The 14,937-nt window shown below is 49.3% G+C and overlaps 2 protein-coding genes across 2 annotated transcripts in view; both read left to right on the plus strand.

The window, feature by feature from the left end:
* The first annotated feature begins 1,207 nt into the window (after positions 1–1,207).
* Positions 1,208–10,238, plus strand: EXOSC2 (exosome component 2). Its single transcript, XM_032797757.2, has 9 exons — positions 1,208–1,404; positions 2,444–2,545; positions 3,101–3,146; positions 3,832–3,921; positions 4,824–4,889; positions 5,813–5,881; positions 6,749–6,925; positions 8,092–8,220; positions 9,280–10,238. The coding sequence occupies exons 1-9, from the start codon at positions 1,280–1,282 to the stop codon at positions 9,358–9,360; spliced, it is 885 nt and encodes a 294-aa protein (XP_032653648.1). The 5' UTR covers positions 1,208–1,279; the 3' UTR covers positions 9,361–10,238.
* A 4,409-nt stretch (positions 10,239–14,647) lies between these two features.
* ABL1 (ABL proto-oncogene 1, non-receptor tyrosine kinase) overlaps positions 14,648–14,937 on the plus strand; it is a 126,756-nt gene continuing 126,466 nt past the window's right edge. The window contains exon 1 of the mRNA XM_075060634.1: positions 14,648–14,714. The gene's annotated coding sequence lies outside the window, so the exon portion shown is untranslated. The remainder of the gene's footprint in view (positions 14,715–14,937) is intronic.

Here is a 14,937-nt window from a genome sequence, read left to right on the forward strand (position 1 = left end):
ATGAACATGTACCTGCTTCTTCTGCTATGTGTTTATACAGCGCCTGGCTCTGTGGTGACCCTCTCCTGATTGGCCCCTTGGGGTGCTATCACAGTGCAAATATTTAATAATAATAACAGCTGTTCTCTGATATAACCATCCACTCGAGTGGAGAAGATAATTTAGCTTACCAGATGGAAGCCTGTGCTGCATTTAGGCTTAATGCAATGGGAAGCATTGGCTGATGACCTTGGAATGATCTCTCTCTTAAATCCCTACGTGACAGTATGACTAGGTAAATGACAAGAGCTGATTTTTCTTAGTTGTAAAATTTAGTTTCTTAATGTTACATTTCTTTTCCTTTCTAAGTGTAGATAATAAATTCTTGCCGTTTCAGTCAGACCAGTCACATGCAACCCATGGGCTGCTTGCGGCCTAATCACCACACAGCTGCAATCCCCTGTGACCTCCTCAGGGCCATACAGGTAGTATATAGAGAGAGTGGATGCGGCCCATGTAACACATGGAGAGCTGCATATGCGGCACACAATGATAAATAGGTTGAGAACCACTGAGTCAGATACTCATTTAGCAATGCTGTGTTCCAGAGTAGACTGTGTTTCAGGGATGGCTGAAATGGAGCCTGTGCATGAATGAGTTGTTGAGTGCTTTGGGATCTGGTTTGTAGGAGCTGGGACTTTAAGAAAAACAATAATTATGAGACTCATGACAAAATCACGAGAGTTAATAACACTGCTGCAGCAGCATCGTTTAGCAGGGATTTACTGCTTCCCACAGTTCTGCAGGGGGGTGGCTGCCTACTGTGCCAGTGTTGGCCATGCATATAGGGCCCGTGGGCCCCAAGAGGATATGGGGGGCAAATACGCCAAACACCCATGGTTACTATGGCCAGTGTGCAGCATTCACGATGAAATACTGTCTCTGGGCTTTACCAACATGTGGCCTGTCTTGGGGAGGGGTGGGGGGGCATATTCCTGTAGCCCTAAACCCCACATCCAACACAGCACTAGGCAGCTTGCCAGCACTAAACATGGCCCAACACCTATCCCTTCCTTTGAACCCAACGCAGTGAAGGCCATTCCCGCTCTCTGCCAGGATCCAATATGGCCTCCCGCAGCCTTGTCTCTGCTGAGGTTCGCCAGGCCCTCATTCAAGATGGCGGCGCCCCAAGCCAACATGGCAGCTCCCACGCACGCGGTTGCCAGTAACTGACATGGCGGAGAGAACGTGTGGTTCAGACGGACACTGAAGCCTACGACGGAAATTGCCAGGACTTAAGATGGCGGCAATAGAGGTCCGGCTGCCGGTGGCCCGCAAGCTGGTGGTTCAGAGCCTGGCGCAGGGGAGCGACAAGCACTTGGTGGCTCCGGGGGACACGATCACCACAGACACAGGTTACATGAGGTGAGGGGCCTCCCCCGGATTTCTCTTCCCCCCATCTCCGAGCCTGAGGCTGTGGGGCAGGGTCCCTTATCCCCCCAGGCATGGGGCTGTGGGGTCCCTTATCCCACCAAACATGAGGCTATGGCGCCGCCACACGCCCCCAGGGTTCTTATCCTTCCAGACATGTGGCTAGGGTGCAGCCCAGCCCCCCTGCTCAGGGCCTGGGCTATGGGGCAGGGTCCTGTTGCCCCCCTGCATCCCAGTGGCAGCCCTCCCTTTCCCCCATCCCAGCAGCTACGGCTATGGGGCAGGCTCCCTTATACTGCACAGAATGGGGCTATGCTGCAGCTTCCCTGCCCCCGTTCCGAGAGTTTGGGGATAGGGTCTCTTCCCCCACACCATCCCAGTGGCAAGGGTTGCTGGGAGTTAACAGAGGAGTTCTTCTTCAATCCCAGATTTTTTGGGGGGCTGCTCATTCCTCCCTGCCCCTGCTTCTCGAGTTGCAGAAAACAGCTTCTCCTGGGGGCTGGGGCTGCAAGCAAGAGTCATTGTAGTTACTCAGGTGACCCTGGAACAGCTGCTTGCCCTGCTTTGGTCCCCCCCTCCCAGCTCACCTTGCTGGTGAGGGGTCTGATGGGTCTTTTTTATCTGGCTGTCAATTTCTCAGTGCCCCCACTCTGTTGCTCGTCTCATGCTTAGAGCTGGCCCTAAGTCACTCGCCCTATCTGCAGCGTTGGGAAGGGGCTTATCAGTCACACTTAAAGCTGGACCATTAGTGCACAAGAGGATGGAGGCTGAGCTCTGTCACCACCTGCAGGTATCTTTATTTCACAGACTTTTCCCGGGAACCGGGTAGAGAGAGACAGACCTGAGCCTTAGAGTGGTGGGGAAATAGCCCCCGTTCACTTTCCTGTTTTCATTCTAGGGAGCCTGGGGACTCTTTTCCTAATAATTTTGTGACTACTGTAAGCCTGGGGTGCAAAAACATGGGTTGGCCAGCCCCAGGGTGGTTGGGATGGCAGATGGATGTGTGGATGTTTGATGTATTCTTTTTCGGCAGGGGCCATGGTACATATATGGGAGATGAGAAACTTGTAGCGTCAGTAGCAGGTGCTGTGGAGAGAGTGAACAAACTGATCTGTGTCAAAGCTCTGAAAACCAGGTGAGAACAGGCTTTGGGGCAGAAGCCATTTTCTGAACCTATTTAGAAATCAGGTGCTCCTTCTGTGTAACTCCTAGCGCCGCGTTTCCCACTTAACGACTTTAGAGCGGGTGGGCATTAACCAACAGATGGTGTCAGTGTATGTCCAACAGTGGGAGATGTTTGGAAATGAGTTGGGGTGAATGTAGAAATTGTCAGACTTTATCAAATCAATGCTTCCATCTACACCAGATGGATTTCATAACCATATTATTCATGGATTGTTAGACCAGAAAGGACCATTAGATCATTTTAATCTGACCTGTGTAACACAGGCCAGAGAATTACTCCTGTATTGAGCCCAATTATAAATCCCTAGAAATAAACGTTAGTACTGGAAACACTAATGCTACAGTTTGCACAGACTCCAGTGCTGTGACTCGGCCCTGCTTTTTTTTAATGCTGTGTTTTTAATTAGTGTCATGTTGATACATGTACTTGAGTCGAGTGATGTATCTGAGCCAGTCCGGGAAGAGGTTTGCGTGAACAGAATTTTCCTTTTTCTCTTGCTCCTAGGTATAATGGCGAAGTTGGTGACATTGTGGTTGGGAGAGTAACAGAGGTAAAGTGAAAGAGATCCCGGCCGCTGTTTCCTGCCAATGACTCCCTGACAACGTACTAAAACCAGAATTATGCTTGTCCTATATTTAAAATGTAAGAGTGTTAGTGAGAAGTATGGTTTAGTAGTGACAACATAGGACTGTCATTGGTGCGTCTGTGTCTGATAAATGACATTTCTAGTGCACCCAGCACCTTAGCATCTAGGCTTTTTACGGCCTGCCACTGGGCATTGAGGGAATTCAGCATCGTACTGTATTGGGCCTTTCCTTTTTAAAGATCCTGAATTCTATTCCAGGCTGTGTTGCTGTGTGACGTTAAGGAAGTCATTGTCCATCTGTAGAATGGAGATAATATCAGCCTTCTGGATTAAACGGACACGGTTAATGTAACATTTGGTCGGAATCTTAAAAATTGAGTTAAAAGTCGTTTTGTGTGCTACATCTGTGCCTGAGACCCCCTGTTAATGTTCTGAGTGGATGTATGTACCAGGTAGGGTATGTTCACATACACAGAGAACAGGACAAATCTCGTCACTTACTCCTCTTCATTTGTCTGTATGAAGTTCCTTGGTTGGTGTGGATTGCTGGGGACTGTGGTTCTACTGGCCATTGAAAGTCCTGCTCCACTGGTAAGCACATGCTTGATGTTTCAGAATAACAGAGGAATTTTTCTTACCTCGCCCTTAGGTTCAGCAGAAACGATGGAAGGTGGAGACCAACGCCAGGCTGGATTCAGTCTTGCTTCTCTCATCCATGAACCTGCCAGGAGGGGAGCTGGTGAGTGAAATCCCAAATAATGTGTTGCTGGATTACTTTCTTGCTGCTCAACGGCAGCAGATGTGAGGAGCTAGGCGCTGAGATGAGCTGCGAGGCTGTGTCTCTTTCCTCAGTTGCTGTTGCAAGTGCAGCATTGGTGGCCAGCTAATTCATCTATGCATGGAAGTTTGCAGGTTAATTGGTTGTACTCCTTTCCAGGACCTTCTGCACAAAGGCAGCTCATCCAATCAAGTGTCATTCCTTCTACATAACTGATACTCTCAGTGGGTAGGACTACACTTGAAGCTGGAGATGTAATGCGCAGCTGGTGGGAGACGTTCCCACGTTTGCTCTGATCAAGCTGGCATGCTAAAAATAGTGTGTAGCCGCAGCAGCCTTGAGTGCGTGCCTGCCAGAGGCACTAGATATGTACTTAGGCCAGCTGGCCTCTCCTATTGCTCGTGCTGCATTTTTAGCATGCTAGCTCTATCAGCACTAACACAGGTATGTCTGCTCAAGCTCAGAATCCCATTCCCAGCTTGAAGTGTAGACATGCGTCTGTTCATGTAGCTGTTGCACATTTTACTCTTCTGGGTTATGGGAATCGTGGCAAGCTGAGATAGAAGAGATGTATTGCGTCCCATCCAATCAGCTACCCTCATCCTGGCCAGGCAGGATTGTTCCTACAGTATATTCTCCAGAGCCTTACCCTACTGCTGGACACATTTTGATTGGGTATCCCTTGATCTATAGAAAGAGGCAGGTGGTAGGATTAGAACTGAAGGACAGGTGCTCTACCTGCTGATCTAAGGAGGCTTTGCCCCCTAGCTTGTTGTAGCAGAGTTTTGTGAGGTGGGTGGAATTAAAATAGATGGGGATCAGTTACTTTTTCACATAACTTTCCCTCCCTTTGTGCTTTTCAGAGGAGGAGATCAGCAGAAGATGAGCTTGCAATGAGGGACTATCTACAGGAAGGGGATCTTATCAGCGTATCCTTCCTTCATTTGTATTTAGGCAGGAGACCTCTGTGGGTCTTTGGTGCATAGCCAAATGCTGGCAGATTAACTCTCTCTGCTAATCAGAATGTGAGCCTTCCTTCTTCATGTGTGTGACCTGAGCCTAGAGTTCTCTCCTCCACCACTGACTGAAATAGGTGGGACAGGAGAGTATGTTATACTCACCTTTGTTTCCAAATGACATTTTTCTGCCTCCCCAGTTCTGTCTGGCTTTAGGTCCCATTTTTGCCTAAACAGTAGGTGTATCACGGTCAGGAGCACTGGACAGCCTCTCCATGAGGCTCTAATCCTGTTCTGGGATGCTTGCTTGAAGGAAACATCTGTCCTAGGATGGCTGCTGGAGGAAAACAACATGCACACACCATCCCTGAAGGCAGAGATCATTGTGAGAGACACTCAATCTTAGACTCTATAATCTGTCTTATCTGGCGATCTCCCAGGCTTATCAGACTGGTCTGACTCCCAGTTTTGATGCTGGTCCCTAAATCCTTTACCTTCCGTTTGATTCTTCTGCACGTTTGCCCTCCCTCCCCACTTCCCAAGGACTAATTGTTGGTGTGCTAGCCGGGGGATGAACCTGGGCTTGTGGGCCTGTGTTGTCTTGGGGCCAGATATGTCACTTTGTCACTCCATAGCCTGTATTGCATGGTCCTGTGTGAGGCTACCAGGCTGAGAAAAAAGACTGAGCTTTGAGCCCCTAGGCTGGCCTAAAATGACAAGAAAAGTACCATCAGACAGCAGTGCGGTGGACTGGTGAAGAACTATGGAATAAAGGGAAACTCCACCTGACTCTTTCATTTATGGGTTGTCCAGTGGGAGGGATGGGAGGTGGGGGAATGAAGGCTGGTGGGGCCGGTTGGAGGCAGACTTCTCTTTTCCTTAAGCAGCACTGCCAGGCAGAAGTCCAGGCAGTATTTTCTGATGGGGCTGTATCACTGCACACACGGAGTCTGAAATACGGGAAGGTGAGGTACCAAGCAGACTGCTACTTTTCCTTGTCACTGGAATTTGTATGGCTGTACTCCAGCATAACTGAGAGCAGAGTTGGCTCCCGAGTGAGGGGTCCTTCGGCATGAAGAGTTCGAGATAAGAACAAGATATGGTTACTAACCTATATCTTCAGGCTGGGAATATGAAGGAACCAGGGCCCAAAGTGAAATAAAATGCAAAATCCCCCCAGCGTGAAATGAATCTTGTCCATTTGCCCTTTAACCCTCCCTATCAGCAATTACAGATTGTGAACCCCTGCTGGGTATCAGAACCCTGGGGAGAAATCGCCCTTGGCTGAAACTTCCTGATAGCTCTTCCTTCCCAGAATCGCCTGTGACTTTTCCTCTCTCTTGCCCCAGGACTTGGGGGCTTTATGTGCTTGGCATTTATCTCTGGTCTTGTGTGTTGAATTAAGCCAATGGGCCATTTGTACCTAGGCTGCAGTTCAGGGTTATCAGACCCGGGATATTAGCACTTCAAAGCTGAATGCGGAGCGGGATTACTGTACAAGGGGCGAAGGACGGCGACTGGATCAAATGTGCTGCTAAATGGAGCCTCTCTCATTCTTTGCCTTTTGGGAAGGCTGGATGGCGTGTGGATGCAATCACAATATTAGTATTTCTCTCACTGAACTCTTCCGTAGCACTGTGTCTTCAAAGTGCTGCCTGGGCATTAGTTAATCCTCCCAGCACGCTGGAGGCAAGCAGGGTTTATATCCTCATTTCCCAGACAGGGACAGCAAAGCCATGAGCTGAAGTTGGTTGGCTCCCAGACCACCAGTGGAGTTGGTGTCAGTGGTCAGGCCACACCCCTCTCACGTTAAGTGTCACTCTTCCCTTCAGCTTGGCCAGGGTGTGCTTGTTCAGGTCTCTCCCTCCCTCGTGAAACGCCAGAAGACTCACTTCCATGATCTGCCCTGTGGCGCCTCTGTGATCCTTGGCAACAACGGCTTCATCTGGATCTACCCAACGCCCGAGCAGAAGGATGAAGAGGCAGGGGGCTTTGTCACCAATCTGGAGGTGAGGAAACAGTGCTTCAGCGGTGGTTGGGTTGGTTAGTTTCTCGTCAAAAGGCCTCTTTATCAAGCTGTATTTCAAGAGCCTGGTATCCATGGTAAAGGGAACCCATGTCCAGGGAAAGTGCTAATCTAAGGGCTCTCACACATTTCATAGCATGGCCCACGCTTAAACAGAGTGTCACTGCAGCATCTCCCCTTCTGTTCACAGTCACGGAATGTCCCGAGGGACACGACAGCAGTTGCTTTTATGTAGAACACAATAAGGAAATATTTATATCTGTAGCTGTCTGCTAGTGTGAATTAGCAGCTGGAAACAAGGAAGGGAGCCACCCCCGTGGGAGCAGGGAGGTCTCCGGGAACCACTACACCTGGCTCAGTCCGCACGCCTGTGATTTGTTCACATACCTGACGCACAGTGAACTGCTAGCCGAATTCCTAGCTCTTCACTATTGACCAGCAAGCCGCAGGAATCCTAGCTGAAATACTGGACTGTTCCATTAGTACTGCCTGCACGGAGTGAGTTGGCTTGTGTGGGGAGATTGCTACGGACTTTTCCTTGCACAGACAGCTGCATAGCTTCGTGGTCATAGTCTGTGCTGCCCTGTGGGAAACCCAGGTTTAATGCTCGGTCCCGATCTCTCTTGTCCCTCTGGTGTGTGCTGCAGGCATGGCGCACTCAGCCAAATCAAGGAACAGCGTCAGTGGGCTACAAAAAGCTGCAGTCCTGCTTTTGGATGGCAGAACGTTGCCTGAGACTTGGAATTTTAGGTGGGGAAGTGGAGGGAAGGTACAGATGGAGAATTAGGGGCATTTTCAGAAAAGAGTTGTCTGTCTGAACATCCAGGCTTCTTTTATAGTGGAGCTTATCATGGGCAGTGAGTAGCTATTGACCAGAACTGATAGGCCACATTCCTTACCTGGCAGTGTGGAAGGAACCCAAGATTCCGGCTCCCAGTCATACTTTAATCACTAGTTCCCCTGCCTCCTTAGACATTTGAATTTGCTTTCAGGGAGAGAAGTTGTATTACATAGATGATGCAAGTAACTGGATGTGGTTTTAGGTTTGGAGTGACGCTTGCATTGTCCTAGATCTCCAGTACTTCCTTGCAAATTCATCCCTTTCTCACATTCCGTGTCTTTTCTCTTTTATCCTTGCTTCCCTCTCAGCCAGTCTCCTTACATGACCGGGAGGTAATCTCACGACTCCGGAACTGCATCCTGGCTCTGGTTGCTCAGAAGCTGATGCTCTACGACACCAGCATTGTGTACTGCTATGAGGCCTCCCTTCCCCATCAGGTATTGAGTCCAGTTGTTGCTTTCTTCACTCCCTGCTGCACAAGCCATGCCACTTTACCCCAAAGCTTTCATTTCTTGGGATCCTCCCAGAAGATCTTTGTTGTAAATAGCAATGTGATGGCCTCTGTCACAGAGTGAAGCAGATAGCTGTGGAAAGGTTGGGATGGGGATGGATTGAAAATCCCTACATCTGGTAAGGTTAAACTTGGGCTCTATAGAAACAATGGCAAGTTTTCTTCCCTGGGTGAAAGAACAGCCCCTTCTTCTCTGATCTCCGTCAAACCTGTTGGGTTTGGAATTGCACCAGGATAGGGTGAGGTGAGGAGGAGGTGTCTCACATTACAATGGAAGGTCGGAGTTTTGTCTTCTCTCTCCCATATGCACATCCCCTGCCAATGCTGGATGGTTCCTGGTGCTAGACTTTCTGTAGCTGGATATGGTGCAGTCAACACCCCTTTGCCCTGTGATTTGTTAATGATTTTGATGCCATATGCTATCACAGAGATCCCATCAACAAGCCTTCGTTGTTCTCCTATCCTCACCAAACAGACAGAGATTTAAACAGTCTTCTGCTTTCATGTCCGGTGTCAGCCTTCCAGGCACGAGGGGACATGCAGTCAAGCTCCACCTCCAATGTAATGCTCCCTCTTAAGTACCGAAGCATATGATTTAGGAAGGGCTATGGTGTCTCTGTGCCCCCAACTCCTCAGTAGGTAAAGAAATGTAGGACTGGAAGGGACCTTGACAGGTCTTCTAGTCCAGTCCCCTGTACTTGTGACAGGACTAACTATTATCTAGACCATCCCTGACAGACTAGGCAAGACTCACTTAGTTCCCTTCTCAAGCCCTTCTCATGGGTAAGTTGGCTGTTAGGACTTGGGGCATCTGTCATGATTGTTGCCAGTAGGGAGAGTCTGCGTGGGCCACAGCCCCCAGTGTTTCCATATGCTGCATTAACACCTGCCTGCAGTTCATTGCCCTGTGCACCTGGCAGGGCCTCGTCCACGTCATGTGCGGGGGTCACAACTGCAAACGTTGCTCTTCTCCTTTTCGCTGCAGATCAAGGACATTCTCAAACCAGAAGTGATGCAGGAAATTGTGCTGGAGACCCGGCAGAGGTTGTTGGGGCTGGAGGGATGAGGGAAGGAGACATGGCAGCTTGGAGTTCCGCCAAAGCAGCATTGACTCCCCAACTTCCTGCATCGCCCCAACCCCCTAAATGTCTTTCCAGAGCTCAGAAAATACCTGACTCTCCCTGTCTCACTTCCGGGATTCCTTCTGGTTTGTAGGGCAGTGTAAACCCCTGAGCCTGCAGACTGGATGTATGCTCTTTGTGAAGAGCAGCTGCCACTGGGACGTAGCTCGCTAGACTAGTTGCCATGGTGGGCAATGTGCTTCTAAAGTGCCCCTAACGTCGTCCACATTGTTAGAGGACAGAGGAAACAAGGTATTTTGTTTTGCCTTATGGTTCTCCCCACCCCTGCCCCCAAGATCGCGTTAGCAGTCCTAGCAGTGGTTGATCTTGACAGTGATAGGAGCTCTACCAATGTGTCCTTTATTCAAGAGACGCATTTTACTCCTCAAGACCCACATTGCAGCTACCCGTCTCCAAAGGACGGGACTCGTCGCCGAGCCTGTGTCAGCGTGCTGTGCGGATCTCTCTGTCTCCTTCCAAACACACACTGGATTTGAGTGTTGAGTTCTTGCATTTTCTGTGCTTACAATATAGCGCACAGAATGGTACAAAAACCCGCTGGTGCCGGGTGGCCATCTCACTGCTTATTGAGTGCCCATAGATAGCAGGCAGGCAAGGTGCTTTGATCCTCCAGAGCAAAAGACGTCTTCCCATCTCATGCGCGGAAGTGATGATCCCAAGTGTTTTATTTGGTAGGTTTGATACTGTGAGCTCCTCTGATCGTGAAGGGTTTAGCTGTTGTTTCCTACTAGAGGGTTGGGGGTTTTTTTTTGTTTTTTTTTTTTTTTTAAATCTTCAATAAAGAATGTTTTTTGAGAGAGAATCTGTGAGTCGTTTGTCTGGATGAGCCTGTGTCCCACCATGATGAACTGGGTCTCACTAAGGAACCACTCTTAGGTCAAGTCCTTCCTGTACAGGGACGTCAGTGACTGCACTAAATCCTACTGGGTCCCATCTCTACATTCTGCCTGCACAGAATGTCTGAAGCATCCCTTACTAAGGTGTTGCTAGCTGCTTTTCCCTCTCCTCCGCACCCACTCTCCATCAAGACTTTGCCCACCTCCCTCCATGGGGCATCTTGCCCTGCGTGGTGCGCCTGTGTGTTGTTCGTGTGCTCAGCCTGCCCTTGCTTGCAGTGGCTCCTACACAATAGTTGCTTCCCTGATAGATCCTGGGGGAACTAGGTCAGGACCATCCATGCCATCCTAAGGGAGGTGGGAGGACGCCTCATCCCTTAAAATGTGGGTCCTCCCTGGGATCCTCAGGAGGGTGTGAGGTTAGTGGGTAGAGCAGGGTACGTTGAGTCAAGACTTGTTTTCAGGTTCCTGTTTGGCTACTGTCTGCCATTTCTCTGTGCCTCAGTTTTCTCTGTCTGTAAAGTGGGGATGATGCCAGTTTCGTAAGGGAGAGTCAGAGACTGAATTAATTGGCTTGTAAAGTGCTTGGATATTCTGGCTGCAGTGTGCCCATTGCAAAGTGAAAAGCCATTGATAGAACCAAGAAACTTGTCCTGTTTGTCATTTAATCTAATACTGACATTGAAAATCCTCCACTCAGCCCTTTCCTGCGGGAGCCTTTGCTCCAAGACTTTCCATGGGAAGCAGAAATATGCCTCAATTTGTCTTCCATCTCCTTCGCATTGCCCCCTGCAGTTACCTTTGACTAAGCATTAGGTGGCAGTTTCCACTCAAGTTTGCAGAATTTCAGCCTGCTGCATTAAGCTTTCTATTGCATCGTCCAGCTCAAAGCTGTTAAATGAGCATGTTGCATGTTCCATGTAATGCACTCTGTGCAGCATGGCCCAGAAACCTTGAGCAACCAGAGCTACTATCTGCATCTGAGGTTTGAGAACATTTGCTACTACACACTGCGACAAACCCATCATCAAACTGGGAGGAAAAGTCTGGAGAGATTACCTCCTTAAAAGCTGCAGTCTGTGAACGATGCAGGCACTTCTGCCATTCAAGTAATCATGGAGAAAAACAACCCAAGAAGACTTAACCACAGGGGTGTCCTTACACTGTTACCTTGCGCATGTTAGAATTGGTTAGCGGCATTTATTTTCCTTGTATGATAGCACATTATATTTTTTTAACCCAAGTCGCTGAGTCAAGATTTTGTTTGTTGCTGGAGGGGAGGGAGTTGGCGGATTTTTTTGCCCAGTGTTAGTACGTAGCTTTCAAATGCTATTGGGTGTAGAGCAATATAAGTAGCAAGACTGTATTCAGCAATGGTTCCTGCTTTCCAAGGGGATTGACTCAAGTAAAAGGCAGGTGAATTACCCACATTCTACCCTGTATCCTTATCTATTCTGTGCTTCAAAACCATGTTCAGCACTTTAACCTGGTTTAAAAGTGGGCTGAGGGATGAAATTACTGCTCTTCGCTGCCTCCCAGGAAGGTTGTGTCAGCTGACATCCAGAAATGGCTTGATTGGAAATCGCTATGTGATTGTAAAATATTGCCATATTTCTGGCCCTCTGGCAACCTCACATGAAACCCAAGAACCATTACGAGAGGGAGGGGGAGTGCAGATGGGCATAAGCTTTTCTTGAAAGTGGTTTAGCTAATATGATTGAAGGATGTGAGAGAAACCAATTTCCAAAGGAGATTAGTGCCAGTGGGAACTGAGTTGCGTGGCTTGGATTTAGAGCTCAAGACTTTCTTTCCTCCCAGCTCTCTGCTGTAACCATGGGACCCCCTCTTGTCACCAGCAAGCTCAGGTTCAGGAATGGAGGAAGCAAAGAGCATGTGATGTCTTCCTGAGTGGCTCTCCAATCAAAATGGCCCATATTCAGGCTCAATTTTCAGAGGAAGAACAAGGAAGGGCATCTAGCTAACAGAGAACCTACAATGTCTTTGCCTGCATGTTATAAAACTGCCTTCCATGCTCCAGTTTGTCTTTCACCAGCCCCATCTCCCTCTCAAATGCCTATGTGGGTCACACAGCTTGATATGCATGGATCTGCAGCCAGAGATGGGTGAGAAGTTAGTTAAAAATCCAGCCCATCTGTTTCAAATCTGAGCTTTTGGTTTTCTTTTGGTTTCAGCAGAGCAAGTTTCCAGCTCTTAGTTAGATTCCTTGGACGTGTGAAACATGTGAAGGTGTGTGAACATATCAATTACTGTGAAACCAAGTAACTAACCCACTGGTCCTGTTGGAGAAGGGGCTCTGGAAAGAAGCATGAGCACAGGTTAAGGGGCTATTTCCTTTCATGTGTTCTAAGAAATATCATCTGATATTTTTCTAAATGGCCGCTAGAGGTCTCTAGTGGTCTATGCAAATCCTGCTAGTGCAGCAAACCCACAACTAAACCCTGAAGGCTGTTTGCAAAGGGAATTTCTGGGGTTCAGTTAGTGTCTTTATTCAATTCCTGAACCGACATGTTCCCTTATCTGAGTAGGTCACTTTTGATTCCTGCCCTTCCCCATCACTTACACTGAGAGGGAGATGAACCTAGGCTGGCATTTTCAAAAGAGTCTGAGGCAGTTAGGTGCCCAACTCCCATTAAAATGAGGTACCTAACTCCCTTAGCACAACTGAAAATCCCAGTCTTTGTGAGGAGAGGATCCATCACTGTCTTCTCATGAAGGACCATGAGCCTGCCCTGACAGTTACCCTGGGGGAAGGGCAAAGAGTTTAAAACTTGGAGCTGATTGTTTCAGAGACTTGACAATCTTTAAGCACTGTTGCTGTGCTTGTCCGTCTCTGAAACAGAGATGGAGCAGTCCCTGCCCCAAGGAGTTGACAGTCTAAATGACTGAAATAGCTAATAGGATTTATAGACTCTGCAAACAGCACTGAAAAACAGATTGGCTCAGGGGGATCAGCTAGATGGCTACATTCAGAGAATGCTGCCAGGTTCCTGAACTTGTGCTTTTGGAAAAGAAACATCAAGCTTGCAGCTCATCCTCTGGGAAGAGCAAATAAGCAGCAATGAGATAAGAGAAATAATCCCATGCGGTGCTTCATTGACATCTCTAAATCAAGGGAGGAAAGCTTGTGTTGCCAGATGTCCAAGACAGAATTACAGGGAATAATGGGTAGAATGCAGTGGGATACAATGGAATTTGTTGGTACATGGTAGACAACATAAATGGGGTTAGTCATTTTACAGTCAGTTGTAACCTAATGGGAGAAGGTGACGTTTATGGCTCGTCTACATAGGGAAGTTGTCCTGGAATAAAGCAGAGGGTGAATTTAAAGCATGATAGCTATTCTGCAGGAACTCCCTGTATGGATGTTCTTTTTCCTTGAAATATATGCGTGTCTTTTCCTGGATTAGCTTAATCCACTTCCAAAATGGACTATGCTAAATCAGAAGAAGGCAGTCTTTTTCCAGCATGACAGTGTTCACAGGGGGAGTTCTTCTGGAATAGTTATTCTGGTCAATTTCCCCATGTAGACAAGTCCTTTGAGAAAGTAGTGAGCCAGCGAGTAGGATGGGTCAGGTGAGAGATTCAACCTGGGGAGTAGTCTGAGCAAGAGTTGGCAAGGAGGAGTGGAGTTGCCTGGAGCAGACAGGAACAGCACTGAGTGAGTAGACATGGAGAACAATAGGCGCCACTGAAAACAAATGATCATTACTGCTTATGTAATTAGGTTTATTGTGGGCATTCCCACTTGGTGGGCATGATCCTGTGGAGTGCCAGGTACTCGCTGAAAGCAACATCAACAACTGCTCGGTGTACTGCGCACCTGACAGGATCAGGCCACACGACTTGGAAAAGCTGCAGAAATCTCAGTGGCCACATACCCCTATGTGGTAAATGACTCTCTTCCATGGCACCCACCCTGGGGAATTATAACGTCAGAGGGGAAGGCTCAGAGTAGGTCTGTAAGGAGGTGTCTGGCGAGCAGGAGCCCACCGGTGTGCTGGGCGCTGCGTGAGCACATAGAAAAAGTCCTTGCCCCACACAACTTACAATCTAATGCCCCCCGCCAGCCGAAGGGGGAAAGGAAGGCGGTGGGATTATCCCTAGTCTCCAGGTGGGAAACAGAGGCAGGGGATAGTTTGACTTGCACTTGCTCAAGGTCACATAGGAATGGGGGGGGTCACTCCCAGTAGAGACCCCCTCCCCAAACTGAGGTGGGATTGTCAGCCAATGGGGTACAATTCCTCCCATCGCCTCGGATTCCCCCCTCCCCTTCCTTCGCCCCGCCCCCTCCGCTGCGTGCCCCGCCCCTCGCAGCCTCGCTCGGGCGCCAGCAGGTTCCCGTCATGGCCGCCGGGAGCCGCGGGCTCCTCTCCCCCTGACCGAGCCGGCCGGGAGCGGACCCCCCTCCCCGCCCGGTGCCGGTGAGAGCCCCGCGGCGGCGGCGGGAGGCGGGGATGTGACTGGCCGGGGGCAGCCGGGAACTCGCAGCCGCCCCAGGGGGGGCCCCTTAGCCTGCCTCACCCGTCAGTGCCCCCGCTCCCCCCAGACGGCAGCCCTGCCCCCACCCCTCGGTCCCCTCCCCCCGGCTGGGGCTTAGTCCCTGCCCTGCCCTGCCCGCCACCCCAAGGGGCTTCCCCCCTCCTC

The sequence above is a fragment of the Chelonoidis abingdonii genome, chromosome 24, assembly GCF_003597395.2.
Source record: "Chelonoidis abingdonii isolate Lonesome George chromosome 24, CheloAbing_2.0, whole genome shotgun sequence".
In the NCBI taxonomy this organism is placed as follows: Eukaryota; Metazoa; Chordata; order Testudines; family Testudinidae; genus Chelonoidis; species Chelonoidis abingdonii.